This window comes from Amblyraja radiata, chromosome 10 (assembly GCF_010909765.2).
Source record: "Amblyraja radiata isolate CabotCenter1 chromosome 10, sAmbRad1.1.pri, whole genome shotgun sequence".
In the NCBI taxonomy this organism is placed as follows: Eukaryota; Metazoa; Chordata; class Chondrichthyes; order Rajiformes; family Rajidae; genus Amblyraja; species Amblyraja radiata.
Window position 1 is genome coordinate 66,614,597 of NC_045965.1, and position 14,262 is coordinate 66,628,858.

The 14,262-nt window shown below is 48.5% G+C and overlaps 1 protein-coding gene across 1 annotated transcript in view; it reads right to left on the minus strand.

Annotated features, from left to right (window-relative positions):
* The window catches only part of LOC116977416 (di-N-acetylchitobiase-like), a 37,425-nt gene extending 23,376 nt beyond the window's left edge, over window positions 1–14,049 (minus strand). Inside the window, exon 1 of the mRNA XM_033027845.1 lies at window positions 13,956–14,049. Coding sequence (XP_032883736.1) covers window positions 13,956–14,049 — 94 coding nt within the window. The remainder of the gene's footprint in view (window positions 1–13,955) is intronic.
* Between the last annotated feature and the right edge of the window lie 213 nt (window positions 14,050–14,262).

A 14,262-nucleotide genomic window follows, 5' to 3' on the forward strand; every position in this document is an offset into this window, starting at 1 on the left:
TGTTCCTTTAGGAAGATAGAAACATAGAACAATAGAAAATAGGTGCAGGAGTAGGCCATTCGGCCCTTCGAGCCAGCATCGCCATTCAATATGATCATGGCTGATCATCCAAAACAGTACCATATCCCTTTTCCCATATCCCTTGATCCCCTAAGCCCTAAGAGCTAAATCTAACTCTTTTGAAAACATTCGGTGAATTGGCCGCCACTGCCTTCTGTGGCAGGGAATTCAAAAGATTCACAACTCTCTGGGTGAAAATGTTTTTCCTCATCTCAGTCCTAAATGGCCTACCCCTTATTTTTAAACTGTGACCCCTGGTTCTGGATTCTCAATTTGTCGTGTTGTCGAAGCTTATGTAGTCCTGAGATAATGAGAGCGATGCCGTCTGGAGCTATGCTCCAGGTAGGGCCACCCATGGCGGTAAAGTTGAGGGGGAGGACTCTGAAAAAGAGCTATCCAACCAAGACCTCAATGGTGGAACAGGCGTGGGACGATGGCTGACCTTAGTGGAGCATCACAACGGCTGGGAAGGCAGATGAAGGCTGCAGCAGAAAAGGGTCTCCGGTCGTCTTGGACTCCATGCCACTGGATCCAGACCCAGATCTGTCAAGGACCGTGTGGTGGCTGTCCGTGCACCAGTCTCCCCACGTTCAATAAAGTCGGGCACAGGCGTCCTCCAACCCTGGAGACACCAATGGTCAGCCATGACCGAGGGCGGCCGAAGAAGGTTCTGGACTCCCCCAACACCGGGAACATTTTCCCTGCATCTACCCTGTCCAACCTATCCTGTCCAATGCTCTAAGAATTGTATATGTTTCTATAAGATCCCCTCTCGTCCTTCTAGATTCCAGTGAATACAAACCCAGTTGACCCATTCTTTCAACATATGTCAGTCCCGCCATCCCGGGAATTAACCTTGCGAACCTATGCTGCATTCCCTCAATGGCAAGAATGTCCTTCATCAAATTAGGAGACACAAACTGCACACAATACTCCAGGTGTGGTCTCACCAGGGCCCTGTACAACTGCTGTAGGACCTTGCTCCAAAACTGAAATCCTCTCGCACTTAGCTTTCTTCATTGCCTGCTATACCTGCATGCTAACTTTCAGTGACTGATGTGCAAGGACACCCAGGTCTCGTTGTACTTCCCCTTTTCCTAACCTGACACCATTCAGATAATAATCTGCCTTCCTGTTCTTGCCACCAAAGTGTATAACCTCACATTTATCCACATTATACTGCACCTGCCATGCTTCTGCCCACTCGCCCAACCTATCCAAGTCACCCTGCAGCATCATAGCATCCTCCTCATAGCTCACACTGACACCCAGCTTTGTGTCATCCGCAAACTTAGAGATGGTACATTTAATTCCCTCGTCTAAATCGTTAATATATCTTGTAAACAACTGGGGTCCCAGCACCGAGCCTTGCGGCACCCTACTAGTCACTGCCTGCCATTCTGAAAAGGACCTGTTATTTCCTACTCTTTGCTTCCTGTCTGCCAACCAGTTCTCTATCCATGTCAATACCCTACCCCCAATACCACGTGGTCTAATTTTGAACAATAATCTCTTGTGTGGGACCTTGTCAAAAGCTTTTTTGAAAGTTCAGATCCACAGGCTCTCCTTTATCCATTGTACTTGTTACATCCTTAAAAAATCCCAAAAGATTAATCAAGCATGACTTCCCCTACATAAATCTATTCTGACTTTGACCGATCCTGTCACTACATTCCAAATACGCTGCTATAACATCTTTCATTTCGATCCAGCATCTTCCCCACAACTGATGTAAGGCTAACTGGTCTATAATTGCCTGTTTTCTCTCTCCCTCCTTTCTTGAAAAGTGGAGCTACATTGGCTGCCCTCCCATCCCCAGGAACTGATTAAATCGAGAGAACATTGGAAAATGATCACCAATGCATCCACGATTTCTAGAGCCACCTCCTTGAGTACTTTGGGTTGCAGACCATCAGGCCCTGGGGATTTATCTGCCTTCAGCCCCAACAGTTTACCTAACACTATATTCTGAAAAATGTTGATTCCCTTCAGTTCCTCCCTCCCACTAGATCCTCGGTCCCCTAGTATTTCCGGGAGATTGTTTGTGTCTTCCTTAGTGAAGATAGAACCAAAGTATTCGTTTAACTGTTCTGCCATTTCCTACTTTCCCATTATAAATTCACCTGTCTCTGACTGTAAGGAACCTTCATTTTTCACCAAACATTTCCTTTTTACATACCTAAAGAAGCTTTTAGTCAGTTTTTGTTTCCCCCACAAGCTTTCTTTCATGCTCTCCCCCTCCCCCTCTTAATTAACCCCTTTGTCCTCCTCTGTTGAGTTCTAAACGGTTCCACGGTAGAGTCGCATTCCCAGTTTTAATTTTTCGCCAGAAAAAGGTACTCCGATAGTGAGGAGCTTGTTCTGCATGCAAACCGGTCAAATCAGACAGTACAAGAGTACAATAGATCCTCTTCTGGAACAGAACGCAGTGAGTCGCCAGGTTCTGGTAAATGGCTGGAGAAATACAACGGGTCAGGCAGCATCTGTGGAGAAAATGGACAGACGTCGTTTCGGGTCGGGTCCGTTCTTCAGTCTGATTGTAGTGGGAGGGGCTGAGAAATCTGGAAAAGGGAGGTGGGAGCAGAGCAAAGCGTTCCTAGTCCCTATTCCTTCAACTATTCCTTCTCTCCAGAGATGCTGCCTGACCCGCTGATTACTCCAGCATTTTGTGTCTATCTTTGGTGTAAACTAACATCAGCAATTCCTTCCAACCCCTTCCTAGTATTTGTCTGGTCAGATTCTGTGCTGCACTCTGCCTGCTACACTGTACATCTTTGTGTGACTTGCGATAATCAGGATTGAATTAGAAAAGGAACATCAGTTACCTTCCGTGACAACTCGAGCGTTGTGTGCGTGAGCATGGCACATAAGCTCCTGGTCATATACTCCACTGGTGACAATAGTCGTGATCTTTGACCAGTCGTAATGCTTCCAATCTTTTCCTCCACCGTGAAATGCAAAGAGCTGGGAGAGAAGTGAAACAGTCATTTGGAAAAAAATGAAAGGGAAGCAAATTCTCTTTAAATTATTTTTCTCGGCAGCATGTTCACTTACGCTCCAAGACCAAGAGGTGCAGGTGAACAGATCAAACCTGCAGCTTAGTTTGAAGGCAGCTGTGTGATTACTGTTCTACCCACTTGTTAGCATAGTAACAAGTTATTCTGTGTAACCAAACTGTGCTGCCATTTGGGCTCAGAGTAGTAGAGACACACAGCACGGAAACAGGCCCTTCGGCCCAACCTGCCCATGCTGACCAAGATGCCCCATCTACACTAGACCCACCTGCCCACATTCACCAATATTTCTCAAAACCTATCCTATCCATGTACCTGTCCAAGTGTCTTATAAATGTTGGTATAGCACCTGCCTCAACTACCTCTCCTGGCAGCTCGTTCCATACACCCACCTGGGTGAGACCAGGCGCCAACCCTTCCATAAACCCACCACCGTTTGTGTGAGAAATGAGCTTCTCAGGGCTATGTCCCCTAGTTCTTGATTCCCCATCGCTGGGTGAAAGACTGTCAATTTATGGTGAGGGAGAAAAGATTTAATAGGAATGTGAGGGGTAACTTTTTCACACAAAGGTTTGTGGTTGCAAGGAATGGGCTGCCAGAGGAGGTAGTTGAGGCAGGAACTATCGCAACGTTTAACTATTGCAACAGCATTTAGACAGTTACATGGATAGGATCGGTTTAGAGAGAAATGGGCCAAATGCAGGCAGGTGGGACTAGTGTAGATGGGGCATTTTGGTCAGCATTGGCAAGTTGGGCCGTAGGGCCAGTATCTATCTTGTATGACTCAATTCAATTCAATTCAATTCAATTTATTGTCATTTGGACCCCTTGAGGTCCAAACGAAATGCCGTTTCTGCAGCCATACATTACAAACAAATAGACCCAAGACACAACATAATTTACATAAACATCCATCACATTGCTGTGATGGAAGGCCAAAAAATCTTCTCTCTCCACTGCACTCTCCCCCACGATGTCAGAGTCAAAGTCAAAGTCAAAGCCCCTGGCGGGCGATGGCGAATTGTCCCGTGGCCGTTTAAGCCACGTCGGGTGATGCAAGGTCGCGCACCGGGTCTTGGTGTTAGAGCCCCCGGCGGGCGCTCGCAGCCCGCAGCCATTCCAAGCCGCGCGGGGCGGTGCTGTAAGGCCCCGCTCCAGGTGCTCTTCAACCCCGCAACTCGGGCGGGAGAAGTCGCCGCTGCGGAAGCCCCGAAAAGCGGTCTCCCTCCAGGGACCCGCGGGCTCCCGGTGCCGTCCGCCAAACCCGCAGTTGCAGCCACCGGATCTCCGGGGGTCGGGCCGCAGCAGCGTCCACCACAGCTCCACCCGCTCTGGACTCGGCCAGCTCCGCGACGGTGAGGTGAGTAGTCGGCACCACAGCTCCCGGTTTTCCTGTTGGAGGCCGCTCCTCGTTGCAGCCCCAACGACAACGGAGACCCGACAAAGAAAAGGTCGGGTCTCCCATGCAGGGAGAGATTTAAAAGTTACCCCCAACCCCCCCACACACATACCCCAACAAAAATAACAAAAACTACATAAAAACATAGACATAAAATAATAAAAACGCAGACGGACTGCAGAGGCCGCTGCTGACGAGAGCCGCGCCGCCTACTCAATGAATCTACTTTATATATTCAAGTGCATCTTTTAAAAGCTTGTTTCTACTCTTGTTGCCATATTACTAAATTATGATTGGATAGGTTGGGTGAGTGGGCAGATGGATGGCAGATGCAGTAAAAAGTGGATAAATGTGAGTTTATCCACTTTGGTGGCAAGAACAAAGCAGATTGTGATCTGAATGGTGTCAGATTCAGAAAAGGGGATGTACAACGAGACCTGGGTGTGCTTTTACGTCAGTCACTGAAAGTAAACATGCAGGTACAGCAGGCAGTGAAGAAAGCTCATGGCATGCTGGCCTTCATTGCAAGAGAATTTGAGTTTAGGAGCAAAGAGATCCTACTGCAGTTGTACAGGGCCCTGGTGAGACCACACCCGGAGTATTGTGTGCAGTTTTGGTCTCCTAATTTGAGGAAGGACATTCTTGCCATTGAGGCAGTGCAGCGTAGGTTCACCAAGTTAATACCGGGGATAGCAGGACTGACATATGATGAAAGAATGGATCGTCTGGGTTTGTGTTCACTGGAATTTAGAAGGATGAGAGGCAATCTTATAGAAACATATAAAATTCTCAAGGGATTGGAAGGTTAGATGCAGGAAAACATTTCCTGATATAGGGCTCTCACTTAACTTTTTTCTCTGTTTCCAGCCGGGCAACCGAGGCAGCTTTTTAGGTTGCCAAATGACAGTTTAGTTGGTTCAGATGGCTTGCATGACGCGTGCGATAATGTGCTCGGATGTGCTCGGTTGAGGCCAGTTCATTGGCTATATTTAACAGGGAGTTAGATGTGGCCCTTGTGGCTAAAGGGATCAGGGGGTATGGAAGGCAGGTACAGGATACTGAGTTGGATGATCAGCCATGATCATATTGAATGGCGGTGCAGGCTCGAAGGGCCGAATGGCCTACTCCTGCACCTATTTTTCTATGTTTCTATGAAGTGCATAGTTACTAGTTGGAATTATGCTCAATGAAGCACTCACATATTATTTCTCCTTCAAATAAAGTCACAAACTAAACATATTCACCAATCAAGACATGATATATACCACAATGACATGCAGCAAAATTATAATACAGTATATCAACTCTTTTTACACGTTGCAATGAATGCAATTTCTATTATTTCTTTCCACTTCCAAACAAAAATGTGGTTGGAATATTTAGCGTATGATCAACCTCGGTGAGACCAAGCGCAGGCTTGGCGATCGCTTCGCACAACACTTCCACTCAGTTCGCAATAGGCAAACCTGATCTCCCGGTGGCTCAGCACTTCAACTTCCCCTCCCATTCTGAATCCGACCTTTCTGTCCTGGGCCTCCTCCATGGCCAGAGTGAGGCCCACCACAAATTGGAGGAACAGCACCTCATATTTCGTTTGGGTAGTTTACACCCCAGCGGTATGAACATTGGCTTCTCCAATTTCAGGTAGTCCTTGCTTTCTCCCTCCTTCCCCTCCCATTCCCAGCTCTCCCACAGCCTACTGTTCCTCCTCTTCTTTTCTTCCCCCCCCCCCCCCCCCCCCCCGCCATCAGTCTGAAGAAGGGTCTCGACCCAAAATGTCGCCTACTCCTTCGCTCCATAGATGCTGCCTAACCAGCTGATTTTCTCCAGCTTTTTTGTCTACCACCCATTCACACAAGTTCTGTTATTCCACTTTCCTCACCCACTCCCAACACATTAGGGGCAATTTTACAGAGACAAGAATGTGCAAATTCAACACAGACAGTGCCTGAGGACAGGATCGAACATAGATCTCTGGCATGTGAGGCAGCAAGTCTACCATCTGTGCCACTATATTTTGTTTTACAACACACAAAGAGTTATACATTGATAACTTTGGTTACTAAAAAAAATAAACTATCCATTTTCAGTCTTAAGTCTCTAAGTCACGTTGTGTCCCCTGTTACAGCTACTCTATGTTTTAATTCAGTTCAAGACTATGGGGCAGTACATTGGCCATAAAGTTGCTGCCTAAGCAAAAGTAGCTGTTTGCAGTGTAGCTGCTGCTGCTGGCACCGACGATGGCGGACACGGTGTACTGCTCCTTACTGTTTTGTATGTGTTTGCTCGTTTGTGTCATCTGTGAAAACCCTACAAAGATTACTTTCATGAGAGAGGTACTCATAAACATCGGACATACGGTACCTCCAAACATCGTTCCGGATTTCTCTCACTCACTGGATTATTTGGACATACTCGTCGGCGGGGCTGTGGCAGCGTTCAAGGCCTGGAGACGGAGGAGGACCCGTGGGAAGCGCCCTGGAGCACTCACCCAACTCCGGCGACGAAGTTCATGCACACCACTCCCGAGCATATTCCTGGCAAACTCAAGAACAAAGTGGACGAACTGCAACTCCTGCATCGGACAAACAAGGACTTCTCTCGAGCCGCTGCCCTGTGTTTCACCGAGACCTGGCTGTGTGAGCCGACCCCGGACAGCGCGCTGCAAGTGGCTGGCTTCCAACTTCACAGAGCGGATCGCGAAGTGGAGGCAGCGGGAAAATCAAGAGGCGGTGAAATATGCTTCTATACCAACCAGGACTGGAGCAGCGTCATCACGGTACTGCCAAATTTCTGCTCTCCCAACCTCGAATCCTTCTTTATAAACTGCAAACCCTCCTACTCTCTGAGGGAATTTAACTCCTTTATTTTCGCTGGAGTTTACATTCCCCCCCAAGCCTGCGTACGTGAGGCACAAATGCAACTCGCTGACCAGGTATGGAGGGCAGAGAGTGACTTCCCGGACTCCATGGTCATTGTTTTGGGGGACTTTAACAAAGCTAACCTCAGCCGTGACCTTCCAAAATCCAGACTTCATGTTACCTTCCCCACCAGAGGGGAGAGAACACTCAATCACTGTTATACAGCAATCAAGAACGCATATCGCTCTGTTTCCCGGGCGGGTCTGGGTCTCTCTGATCATTGTCTAGTTCACCTTATTCTGACCTACAGGCAGAAAGTAAAAGCTGCTAAGCCTGTGGTCAGAACAAAGAAAAGGTGGACAAGCGAGGGCATTGAGAACCTACAATCCTGCTTTGACTGCACGGATTGGAATATGTTCAGGGAAGCAACCACAAGCCTCGATAAGTATACGGACACTGTAACATCATATGTTAGCTTTTGCAAGGACAGTTGCATTCCAACTAAGACCCGGACATGGTTCAACAACAACAAGCCCTGGTTTACTGCAGAACTCAGACAGCTCCGACGGTCTAAAGAGGAGGCCTACAGGAGCGGGGATGCAGACCTCTACGGGCAGGCCAAGTACAAGGTGAGAAGAGGAATCAGAGCTGCCAAGGAAAGGTACTCTGAGAAGTTGAGCAGAAAGTTCTCAGCTAGTGACTCTTCTTCAGTTTGGAAGGGCTTGCCAGAAATTACCAACTACAAGAGGAAATTCCCCCGCTCTTTGGACAATCGTCAGCTGACCAACAACCTGAATGAGTTTTACTGCAGGTTTGAAAATCAGAAACATAACTCTGGTACCCCCTCCCCCCCTCCCCAACCAACACAGCCAGACCCCAGTCTACAAAGAATGGACCCTGCATCCTCTCCTTCCCATTCACCACTTCACACCTACTTAAGGCAAGACTGCAGCATGAAAAGACTGGACATTTCTCACCCCAGCCAACACTTCACACCCACTCACAGCCTGAACTCAGTCTGCAAAGACTGGGCTCTTCTACACCCACCCCCCTCCAATCACCACTTCGCACCCAATCACCCACACCCTTGGTGCTGCACAACATCACTTATCCAATATCAACAATAAAAATAAAGGAGACGGAGAGGCTTTTCAGAGGACAAAAAAGCCGGAAACCTCCTGGACCTGACAATGTTTCCCCCTCTACTCTTAAGCTCTGTGCCAAACAGCTGGCACCGGTCTATACAGACAATTTTAACCAGTCCCTGCAAACATGTACTGTCCCTGCCTGCTTCAAAGTCTCCACTATTGTCCCTGTACCCAAAAAGCCAAGGATTACTTGTCTTAATGACTACAGGCATGTTGCACTGACCTCTGTAGTCATGAAGACACTCGAAAGGCTTGTGCTGGCCAAGCTGAAAAATATCACAAACTCCCTGCTGGACGCTCTGCAGTTTGCATATCGGGCCAATAGATCTGTGGATGGTGCAGTCAACCTGGGCCTGCACTTCATCCTACGGCACCTAGACCACCAGGGGACCTTTGCGAGGATTTTGTTTGTTGATTTTAGCTCTGCATTCAACACCATTGTGCCAGAGCTACTACACTCCTAACTTTCCGAGTTGACTGTGCCTGAACCACTCTGTCGGTGCATCACCAGCTTCCTGACAGACAGGAAGCAGCATGTGAGGCTGGGAAAGCACATCTCGGACCCGCAAACGCTCAGCATAGGAGCACCGCAAGGCTGCATACTCTCACCTCTCCTCTACACCAACGACTGCACCTCCACAGACACCTCTGTCAAGCTTCTCAAGTTTGCGGATGACACAACCCTGATTGGACTGATCCAGGATCGGGAGGAATCTGCCTACAGACAGGAAGTGTCACAGCTGGCGTCCTGGTGCCGTTGCTCTTAAGACAGTGGAATTGATTGAAGACTTTAGGAGAGCTCCCCTTCCCCTCACCCCACTCACCATCAACAACACCACAGTCACATCTGTGGAGTCTTTTAAGTTCCTAGGAACCATCATCACCAAGGACCCTAAGTGGGGGGCTACCATTGACTCCACAGTCAAAAAGGCACAATAGAGGATGTACTTCCTACGGCAGCTGAGGAAGCACAATCTGCCACAGGCAATGATGGTCCAATTCTCCACGGCCATCGTAGAGTCTGTTCTCACCTTCTCCATACAACAATGATACAATTATACAATTTATTTGTTGTCATTTGAACCTCATTGAGGTTCAAACGAAATTTGGTTTCTGCAGTCATACAAACAAGTAGAAGAACCAAAACACAACACAATTTACACAAACATCCATCACAGCGCATCTCCTCCTCGCTGTGATGGAAGGCAAAGTCTCTCCCCTGCACTCCCCATTCTCCTCCCGATGTCAGAGTTAAAGCCCCCGGCGGGCGATGGTAAGTAAGTCCCGCGGTCCTGAAGGCCGCACCAGGCGATGCAAGGCCGCGCTCCGGGTCTTGATGTTGGAGCCCCCGGCAGGCGCTAGCAAGTCCTGCGGCCATTTAAAGCCACGCCGGGCGATGTAAGGCCCCGCTCCAGGTCATCCTCAACCCCGCAACTCGGCCGTTGCGGAAGCCCCGATAAGCGATCTCCCACCAGGGACCCACGGGCTCCCGGTGTTACCGTCCACTGGAACTGCGGCTGGAGCCTCCGAATCTCCGGGGTCGGGCGGCAGCAGCACGCCACCACAGCTCCTCCCGCTCCGAACTCGGCCAGCTCCGCGATGGTAAGTAGTCCGCAGGCTCCGCGACTGGAGCCCCAGGTCGTTCCAGTTGAAGGCCGCTCCACGGTGCTATGCCCCAACGACAACGGAGACCCGACGGAGAAATGGTCGGGTCCTCCGTACAGGGAAAAGATTTTAAAAGTTTCCCTAACCCCCGCCCCCCCCCTCCCCCCCCCCACACACATACACAGTTAAACACTATAAACAACATTAAACAAGACAAAAAATAAAAAAAAGACAGACGGACTGCAGAGGCCGCTGCGATGTGAGTTGCGCCACACACTCACATGGTCTGGTTTGGCTCAGCCACCAAGCATGACACCTGGAGGCTGCAGCGAATCGTCCGATCAGCAGAGAAGTTTATTGGCTGCAACCTTCCCTCTATTGATGAACTGTACACTGCAAGGGCCAGGAAGCGAGCGGACAATATCATCTCTGACCCCTCTCACCCTGGCCACAAACTCTTTGAATCACTTCCCTCTGGAAGGCGACTCCGGATTGTCAAAGCTGCCACAGCCAGACATAAAAACAGTTTTTATCCATGAGTAGTTGCTCTACTCAACAGCCAAAAATCTGTAGCCTCCCTTTGATCTGGTATTTTGTTGGTTCACATGCTTGATCAATGGTGTTTTATCATTAATGTTTTATTATTATTAATGTTTAGTGTTTTCTGAGTCATTCGTAACTGTCACTGTATGTCATGTTGTTACTTGTGGGCGGAGCACCAAGGCAAATTCCTTGTATGTGAATACTTCGCCAATAAACTTACTTTCTTACTTAAAAGTGCTAGAGACACGGAATTGATCCTGAATATAGGTGCTGTCTGTATGGAGTTTGCTTCTTTTCCCTTTGATCGTAGAGTTTTTCCGGGTGCTCTTGTTTCCTTCCACATTCCAAAGGTGTGCAGGAACCTTTTTCAACTCAAAACCTAATATTTTCCTTTTGTCCAGAGATTCTGTCTGACCTGTTGAATTACTCCAGCTTTTTGCGTCTATCTTCGGTTTAAACCAGTATCTGCAGTTCCTTCCTACACAGACGATACTATACGATAGAACTTCAGTAATCCCAGGAGGGAAATTGTGTGTGTGTGTGTGTGGGTCAATATATTATACACACACATATATATATATATATATATATATATATATATATTTATATAGTTATATATTCATACTAGACCAAGTGCAGACCCGTTGGGTCTGTTCCCCAAACGTGCTTCAGACCCCGAGTACGGGGAGGGAGGGTGGAGTGGGCGGGCGGGCGTGATACCGAGTGAGCCTGCGGGCCAGGCGTACGCCGTCAAGATGCTGCGTATGCCGTCAAGATGCTGCGTACGCCGTTGAGACGCTGCGTACGATGTTGAGACGCTGCGTACGCCCTCAATGCGCCTGCGGGCCGACAGGCCGTTGACGAGCCGGCTCTGTCACGCTGGCTCAAGCCAAAGATCGGCTGTTCCCCCGCTGCTTTATCCCCCGGATAGGGGACGGCGAAAAGCAGCGGGGGAACAGCCGATCTTTGGCTTGAGCCAGCGTGACAGAGCCGGGCCGGGGGGGTGGGGGGGGAGGGTAGTGGAGGAGAGCTGGGCGGCAGCAGCCGTTGGGAAAAATGTCGGCGTTTTTGGAGGAGAGCCAGGCGGCAGCAGCCGTTATGGTAGCTGGCCAGCAGGAGGCGAAAAAACGAGTGAGTGGTTGGGGGGAAGGATTTATTAAAAATTTGTACAGAAAAATGTCTAAATGTAATGAGGAGTGGATATGCAAATGTAAAAGTGAAATCGCTAGCGAAATGGAAAAAATCTCAGAGTTTTTGCTTGTGGTTTTGGCGGACCAAGGAATCAAAGGGGAAAAATCTAATCTGACATACACCCACAAACAAACACACACACACACACAGAGTTTTAAAAGGATATAGATATAAATATACACTGTTTAGTTTTCTCGTTTATAACATTGTTTACAGAGTACTATGTTTACATATTCTGTTGTGCTGCTGTAAGTAAAGATTTCATTATTCTAATTGGGACGTGAGCGAATAAAATAATCTTGACTCTTGACTTACGTCGCTAATGTGTGGGATAGAACTAGTGTACGAGTGATCGGTGGTCGGCGTGGACTCGGTGGGCTGAAGGGCTTGTTTCCGCGCTGTATCTTTAAATTAAACTAAAAACACTAAAACTAGAGGGAGTCTAAAGAAGGGTGTCTACCCGAAACGTCACCCTATTTCTTCTATCCAGAGATGCTTGCTGCTCCATGGTGTTCCCCCACACAATTAAAGCATGGAATAGTCTTCACCCTGCCATAGTTATCCAACCAGACGCAACTAAATTTAAGGTAGCTCTTTTTCTGCAAGAACCATTTTTTGCTGAAGTCAACCCTCCACGACCTCCAGTTTAAATTCCATTTGGAATATTTTTGGAGGACCAGGAAACCAAGAAGCAAGAGTTACTCCAGGGAGTTACTCCAGCTCCAGGGAGTGAATCTACGTTGGGTTTCAGCGGTCGCGGCGAGGTAGTGAGCAGACAGCAATGACGGCCTGATATCCCACAATGCAAAGGGAGAGAGAAAGTGCCCGGAGCCGACCAGTTGCCGTGGCAGGGCGGCCGATGATGTGCTGGCCGTGGTTGAGCGCATGTGCAGGGGGAGGATGTGCAGGCTGTGGCAGTGAGCATGTGCAGGGCAGCCGAGGATGTGCTGGCCGTGGCAGTGCACATGTGCAAGGCGGCCGGCCGTGTCGGTGGATGAGGAGCGGCCGGAGAGCGGAGACGGAGAGTGACAGAGAGAGAGATAGAGAGGGAGGCCTGCTCAGAGTTGAACAGTAGGTGTTCCAGGTGCTTGCCATGGCGGACAAAATGGCATGGCTTTTAGGTTGCCCGGCGGGACTTTAGGTGACCATTGGCAACCGGGCAACCATTATTTTCAAGCCCTGCAATTTTGGGTGAGTTCAGAACCAGGGGTCGCAGTTTAAAAATAAGGGGTAGCCCATTTACGACAGAGATGAGGAAAAATGTTTTAACCCAGAGAGTTGTGAATCTGTGCAATTCTCTGCAACTGAAGGCAGTGGAGGGCAATTCACTGGATGTCTTCAAGAGAGAATTAGATTTAGATCTTCAGGCTTACAAAATCAAGGGATATGGGGATAAAGCAGGAACGCAGTATTGATTTTGGGTGATCAGCCATGGCTGGCTTCAAGCATGGAATGGCCTACTCCTACACTTATTTGCTATGTTTCTATACTGCTCAGTGATCTGGCATTGATATTAATAGATATTAATACATTTTAATGACTCATCTCCACAATAATCAACCAATACAAAGTTTATTTATTTTATTTTAGAGAAACTCCGTACAGACAGCACCCGTGGTCAGGATTGAACCCAGGTCTCTGGCGCTGTAAGGCAGCAACTCTACCGCTGCGCCACAGTTCCACCTCAAAACATGACCTGTACATTTGCCTCCACAGATGCTGCCTGGCCCACTGAGTTCCTCCAGCACTTTGTGCTTTTGCTCAAGGACAAATTGTTGGAGATTCCACGCAGTATCAAGTCTGCTCTGCCATCCAATCATGGCTGATCTATCACTCCCTCTCAACCACATTATCCTGCCTTCTCCCCATAGCCCCTGACACCCGTACTAATCAATAATCTGTCAATCTCTGCATTAAAAATATCCATTGATTTGGCCTCCACAGCTATCTGTGGCAATGAATTCCACAGATTCACCACCCTCTGACTAAAACAATTCCTCCTCATCTCCTTTTTAAAAGTACATCCTTTTATTCTAAGGCAGTGCCCTCTGGCCCTGGACTCTCCCACCAGTGGAAACATCCTCCCACACCCACTCTATCCAGGCCTTTCACTATTCGATACGTTTGGACTCACCTGCACCGGGTAGCGTTTTGTTGCGGACAGAGGCTGGCAATGGGTAGGTTCCGAGCAGGAACAATCGCCGATACAAGAACTGCTTGTGACCCATAGTGCAAGCACAGCAAGAGACAATAGTCCTGCCACACTCCTGCACATCTTCTCCTTCGAGCCTTGCTGGATACAACACACAACGGACACAGCACGGCTACTTATGTACCGAGCGGCAACACAAGATGACGTCTCCTCGGTCTATTCATATCTTGACGATGTTGCAATTGTGAAATGCTGACGTGAGCTTCACGTTGTCAAATGTAACTTTGTC